The 6,952-nt window shown below is 32.7% G+C and overlaps 1 protein-coding gene across 1 annotated transcript in view; it reads right to left on the reverse strand.

Annotated features, from left to right (window-relative positions):
• The window catches only part of MOS14 (ARM repeat superfamily protein), a 10,950-nt gene extending 6,578 nt beyond the window's left edge, over positions 1–4,372 (reverse strand). The window contains exons 1-6 of the mRNA XM_089784606.1: positions 4,027–4,372; positions 2,405–2,482; positions 2,262–2,324; positions 1,797–1,844; positions 1,582–1,728; positions 1,025–1,203 (exon numbers count right to left, since the gene is read on the reverse strand). Of these exons, the coding sequence (XP_089640732.1) occupies positions 1,025–1,203; positions 1,582–1,728; positions 1,797–1,844; positions 2,262–2,324; positions 2,405–2,482; positions 4,027–4,158 (647 nt within the window). The 5' untranslated portion in view covers positions 4,159–4,372. The remainder of the gene's footprint in view (positions 1–1,024; positions 1,204–1,581; positions 1,729–1,796; positions 1,845–2,261; positions 2,325–2,404; positions 2,483–4,026) is intronic.
• Positions 4,373–6,952: the final 2,580 nt, after the last annotated feature.

The following is a 6,952-nucleotide window of genomic DNA, read 5'->3' on the forward strand; positions in this document are numbered from 1 at the left end:
GCGTGGTGGGTGTGGTGGGGATTTTAATAAAAATTTAAATTGACCGGACAAGTGTTGACAAGTCAACAAGCTTAAGAAAGGTCTTCTTCCTGTTTTCAATATTACATGAACATAAGAAAAGATATATCTCTGACATCACACCATTAGCAACTAGGAAGGAAAAGGGGCAGCGAAAATAGAGGGCCTACTTTCTCTCCCTCCTAGTAGCACGTTTAGATTTCAAATCACACATGCAACTTGAACTCCACATAGGGAAAACAATGCCCTTTGAACAGCATACCCACCTTTATTGCTATAGAACAATCTAGCCATGCATTTGAATTTGGCTTGTCCATGAACAAGCTACTTTCTTTTCTAAGCTTTCGGCCTCAATTTTTTTGTTAACAAGCAAGAGCCATAAGCAGCTCTCCCTACACGCCCTACCATCTGAGCAGAAGAAGCTACATTTATGCAAGCTCAGCTCCTCCCCCCTGCCCACCCTATCATCTGAGCAGAAGAAGCTACATATATGCAAGCCAACTATCAATGGATACTAAGATTAAATTACCTTATCAACAGACCCAAATTTTAAAACTAAAAAGTCGGTTTCACCTCAGCACACAAGACCATTAAAAAAGGTTTCACATGCATGCCAAGCAAGTATATAACTAACACAGGCAAGTTAATGTAACAATTGCGCTGTGATATACAGTGGTCAAAGAGAGAAATTAATGCTTAGTCTTAAATGTCTTGAATTATGAATGTCTCTTTCTGTTGAATGTCTCTTCCCATATGGGATTATTTATACCTTTCACTTTTGGAAATTAAGGAAATCACATAGGATCCTCAAGTTATTGAAATCGGAAGTGCAATGCAAATAGAAGGAGGAGATGTATGTGGGCAGTTAAGTGAATATCCTTTATCACAAAAGGTTTCAGGTTGAGCTTCTCTTTTTACATTGGTTCTTTTTTTTTCTCTTCTGTAGTTTCTGTGAATTATTTGCTTCCCACTTTCTCTTTCATTCTTAGTTCATCATATCGGATGCTAAATAAAACTACAAAATGGAAGTAACAAAATAAGAAAAGCTCCCACCTGCTCTTTCAATTCACTTATGTTTAAACAAGCTGTTAGTATATTCAGAGCAATATCCATTTGCGAAGTGAGCTCTTTTTCAAAATGACGGCGTCGTTCTGGACGAGCTGCTATCTTGTAGTTGAATGCTTCCTGGTTGTACACAAAAAATAATGTCAATGTAATAGACACCGTAAACGTAGCCACAAGTAAGCCAATTTATTTTAACATTCATTTTTATACTTTTAACATGTTAGGAAAAACTTTTATTTGCCATATTTCCAAGTTCATTTAGAAGGTTTGAAGCTCTCTCCTATAATAAGGCATCAGGAAAACGTCAAATAGGATAATAGCTTTCTGATCAAATGGAACACACATCCAGTTAGTCATCAACTAATTAGACAACTACCAGTTCAGAATTTCAAAAAAAAAAAAAACTCTAGCTGAAGGTGAAATCGGATATATATGCCGAACTATATAGCATGAAAGTAAACCGGGACTTGATATCTTAAACCTAAAATTTATACATACCTCAGGCAAGACAGTAAGTAGCTCCAAAAATCCTGGTATATACTCTGGATGAGAGTTCATCTCATCCCGAAGTGAATTGACGATACCACCATCTCCCCAGTCTTCAGCAGGAACATGTACAGCCAAAGCAGCAACTGCAATGCTAATCTACAAAGCAAAATAACTGAGCAAAAAAGTTTCATTACCAAAAAATTTAGATTGCAAGTGTATGGTACCTGAGTCCGGACAATAGGAGGCCCTTTATGAAACCTTTTCAGCAAGTTCTGCATTTGAAATATCAATTCCATTAAATCTCTACAGCTGTTGCTTAAGCATTATTTATAGCAGTATACATCTCTGTATGTGCACTTAGAACAAACAGAACAGCAACTTAAATACAAAGTTATGTTAACTGAGCAGGAGATGGCAGATTTAAAAACAAATAAATAAATAATAACAATAAGTGATTTACATTTATGAATCAGAATAACAAGAATAAAAAATTAATAAAACAAATGACCATACAAGTTTTATGATTGTACTCCTATACTTTGAAATTATGAAAGTGAGTGCAGCTTTAAATTTTTTTTAAGAAAAAAAGGAATATAATCTATTTTTATAAGACAATTCTATTTGCAGTTGATATGGTGTTTGAATCCAAGCTTATTCAATGGTCAAAAATATACATAAAACCAACTCACGTTTAAAGAATCCCTTAATTGGCGAAAAGCTTCAGATGGTAATTCTTCAAAATCACGTTGTACCTATCAATCAATTGCACCATCACATGTTAAAAAGGATTTTGATCTTGAACATTGAGCAAATAAGTGCATGTTAAACTTACCTTGCTTCTGAGAGTCTGTGAACAAAATATTAAAGTCTCTAGATTGCTAGTGGCATCATGAAGCAAATTATCAGCAACCTAAGAGGAGAAAGAAGGTTAAAATTAAGCATGAGAAATATTTAGATAACGGGAAAGGGAAAATTGCAAAACAAGAAACAAAGATCAAAGTGAAGGAAGAAAAACAAGAAATGAATGTAAATTGTAAGAGGAATTTATGTCACCATAAAATTTAAGACCAGACACTCTATTTTACAAGCTGACCAGACATATTTTGAAAAGGTAGGGTAGCACCACTCAACAACAAAATCGGGGAGATACATTTAAGGTGTTTGCACATGCAACATGAAGGCCTAAGAACGCTCCTAATGAAGATGTGACATAACAGAGAACAACCATGTCAAATAAAGGGGAGGAAAAGTCCAGAAGACAGGGTGGAAACTATCAGAAAGGAACAAGCTGCTACCAATCTTACTTGAGACATGATTCTAAACAGAGCACAATGATGCAAGCAAAATGATCCATGTAGCCAACCCTACATAAGAGAGGACTAAATGTTGCATCTTGTAGCAGTTAACCAACCATATTTTAATCAGACAATCTCAGGATAATTATGGCATGTAGATAGAAGAATCAATGAATACTTTTCAGTAATAAGCCTGTACTTTATATCTTTCAGACAATCTTAAAAGCATTATGTGCCTCATATGAATCCTTCACTTGTCCTTTTCTCCGTTCTCCTTCTTCTAGCATCTTAAAGTCATGCACATATAGCAACGGGCTACAGACAAACTAAAATGGCACACTTATAACCTAGTTGACCTTCAAAGAAAATTTTTGAATCACATCCAAATGCTAAATCATGCTCAATATTACACTCCCCTTGCCAAATGAGCTTAATACAAAGGCCAGAAGGCAGTCACTAAACCTACTAGAGTGAAGATGGCAAGAGGGTGCAAGGGTCAGTTGGCAGTGGCTAACGATACCCATTCCGGAAATTGTCCCATGAGCTTTTTCTATGATGTGAGACTAGGTAAGTTACACAGTACAATCCTTTTCAGTGTGGAATGCTAATATGAATGTGCTTTGATTTAAATCTATCACATAGAAATGTGCTTTTGATTTATCAGATATTAGTTTTGGCTTCCTTCACTAAGATGAGCCATTTTTTGGATATTTATGGTCTATATTGATTATTGAAGCAGTATGCAATGCAAATGATTCGAGTTCACTCCTATTTGAATATTCTATATGGAACTCAAGATATATATATATATATATATATATATAATATCTGATAAGCCTAAAATTTACCATTTTTTCGGAATCAAAATTCTCAATAAAAATTAATAAAATCAAATCCTAACAATTCCTTTCGATTATCATAATTTCCTCAACAGACACCGCAATAAGCACAGTCCAATAAGAAAAACTAATAGTGACAATCATGAAGTGCACCATTTGAACTTAAGCTCGACCAATCAAAATGCAAAAGAAAAAAAATAAAAAAAAAAAGCTAAGCTTTCTGAAAAAACGATGGAAATAATCCTATCCAAAAACACAGCTTTATTTGCACAAATCGAACGAACAAGCTCCCCGAAAAAAGGGATGGAAGAAGAGAGTACCTGCCAAGCATCGATGGTGCGTTGAAAATCTTGCAACCATCGATCAGCTTGCATACGCACCGCATCGTCCGGGTGATGGTACAGTGCGTTTAGGGCTTCTTTCACAGTGCTCTGTAGCTCCATGCTTTGCATTTTTCTTTCTCTCCTCGATTTCAAAATTCAACTGTACACTCGCAGAAATAAGAACAAAGAAAACCAAACTCTCTTCCTCTTTCAGTCTATGTTTGAGAGATTTGATTTGATTTAATTTAATTTATTTATTTTTTTCCCTGATTGCCTTTAAGGGTTTTTTATTTTTTCTTTCTTCCTCTTTCGAGTTTTGATTTGTTTTTTCTAAATGAAATTTTGGGAGGGTTTTTGGCGCCCCTCAGTGACTTCGGGCCTTCGTGTGGGGCTTCGGGGAGCTCTGATTGGTAGTGATGGAGAAAGGGGGTTGGGTTGTAGCCGTCCGATCTGTATACATTTGACTCACTGTCAACCCTATAGGTGAGAAATTTGCATGTTACCATACGTGGACAGTGATTAACGGGTTCCGTCACTCTGATTGGGGCCCCGCTCGGCAGATTGTCAATGCGGGGAGTGTTCCTGGTCCTTTCTTTCCATAATCAAGTTGATTGCAAATCGGTTATATTTTTTTTCTTTCAAAATTTTTGTATTTTATATTAATATTTAGAATAAAATATTTTCATTTCAAGTTTTAATCAAAATTATACGAAAAGATATTAATTTTTAAAATAAACATTTCATCTCAAAAAAATATTTTTTATTAAACAGGAACTTCTAACTATTAATTAATTTTTAGTGTTTTTGTTAATTTGATAATGTAATAAAAATAAAAAAGATAATTTTATCCTTGATTAATTTTTAAAATTACTATTATATAATTTTTATTAATTGAAAATAAAAACTCATAATGCTCCATATTTTTAAGAAAAATAAATTTTTAATTAATAAAAAAAGAAATGACATTTTAATCTTTTCATAACCTCTATTAACAGTGTTTGCACTCTTAGAACAGAATGTCATTTCGAAAACTAATGATCTCACTTGAAATATTGATTAAAACTTAAGAAGTGGAGGTATTTTATCTCAATTTTTAATACACATTGATATAAATAAAAAAAGATTTTGTTAGTTATAACAATATATTTGATTAATTAAATGAATATTATAAGTATAGTATTGAAAATATTTCTTAACTAGTGTGCTTCTTGCACTTTGCCTCAAGAAATTATTGTCATTTTGTTTTTGTATTACTTGAAGCTTTACAAAGTAATTTAGTTATTTAATAAATTTAAAAATTAATATCAAATTTGATGTCAAATGAGTTCTCAAATCATTTGGATGTTAAATTTCTTCGTAATGTAGTGTTACATTCATGGATGATTAATGGTTGAAAGGATGATTAACAAAAAAACTAAAAGAAGGCATCTTTGCAAGATAAAGGCATGAAGAGTCGATCTTGATGCAAAGAGGATTGATCCTTGAAGATAATTTAGCTTAAGTTAACTATTGGATTGATCTAAGATCAACCCTTAAGGGAGAAAAGGTCGATCCCTGCAACATAATTATTAGAATTAGCTTATAGAAATGGTTAAAATCGACCCCTAAGAAAAAAGTCTAAAAAAAGGCAACTGAAAGTGTCTAAGATCAATCCCCAAGCAAGGGAGGGTCGATTCTCACAAGTTGAAACATTTGAAAAAATTTTGGAAACAAGAGAATCGAAACCACCCCCCACCCCCCTCGCCCCAAATGGCTAAGGTCAATCCCTACAACATGAGGCTCAAAAAATAACTATTAGAATTCAGCATGATCAACCCCCAAGGTTAAGGGGTCAATCCTAGCCACCATAAGTAGGAAATATAAGCCTGAGGATGGACCCCCAAAGTTTAAAGGGTCGATCCTAAGGTGAGGAATTTTAAGAATATGATATCATGGAAAGTAAGCATATTCTTAAATTTAATTTCATTTAATTTATTTGTCATGAAAGTATATTTTGATAATAAGACAAAGAATTTGTTTTAAATAACCATTGGTTATCTAGTTATTAAGGTACTATGATTATATTGAGATATTAAAATATATTTATATGAAGAGTCATATATAGGAGACATGTATTTTAATTGAATCTAAAAATTATTCACAACTATATAATAAAGTTGGTCACTTTATTGTGTTAAGGCTATCGTATCCAAAGTATTTCTAACGAAACAAATGTAATTCATTTCAAGGAAATGATGAGTCTCAAATCATCTAAATGAATGACTTTGAGTAATGACACTATAACATGAATTGGAATCATACGAGAATCAAATTTAAGTTTAACCATTGCTTAAATCATGATCTCACACTTATACATTTGCTTATAATAGAATTGAAATCTTGATAGAAAACGAACTCGTGTTTAATCTTTTTATAATCTTTGATACACCATGAGCATGATCATCATAAAGCGTTGATTTAGATTTCGTATGTTGGGATTATAATCGAAATGAACATTTGGGAACATATATCTAAATAATAAAGTTCATAGCATTAATAACACTTTTAGTAATTTCAAAAAGATGGGCAAATAATCTGGGTCCAATAGATTGATGAATTAGCTATTCATTAAATTTGGATACTCAAAAGATTAGATCTAAAGCATTAATCACTAATTAGATGAAATTTGAGACAAAGGGACAAAATTGATATAAAGGATAAAACGGTAAATTCACCTTTTATCATTAAATGGTTATGAAGGTTCACAATACAAGGTTTGTAATTGGACAACTAATAATTAATATCAAATATTGAATTATTTCTCAAAATTACAGTTAATCCAAGAATGCAACCATGAATTTATGGTGGAGTGATTTCATGGTCAATAAGCTTGAAATATTTTTAATAAGATTATGAATAATTCTAAGTTTATTGGAGCTTGAAA

Source organism: Theobroma umbraticum, unplaced genomic scaffold, assembly GCF_002168275.2.
Source record: "Theobroma umbraticum cultivar Fairchild unplaced genomic scaffold, ASM216827v3 scaffold_146.0, whole genome shotgun sequence".
Taxonomy (NCBI): Eukaryota; Viridiplantae; Streptophyta; class Magnoliopsida; order Malvales; family Malvaceae; genus Theobroma; species Theobroma umbraticum.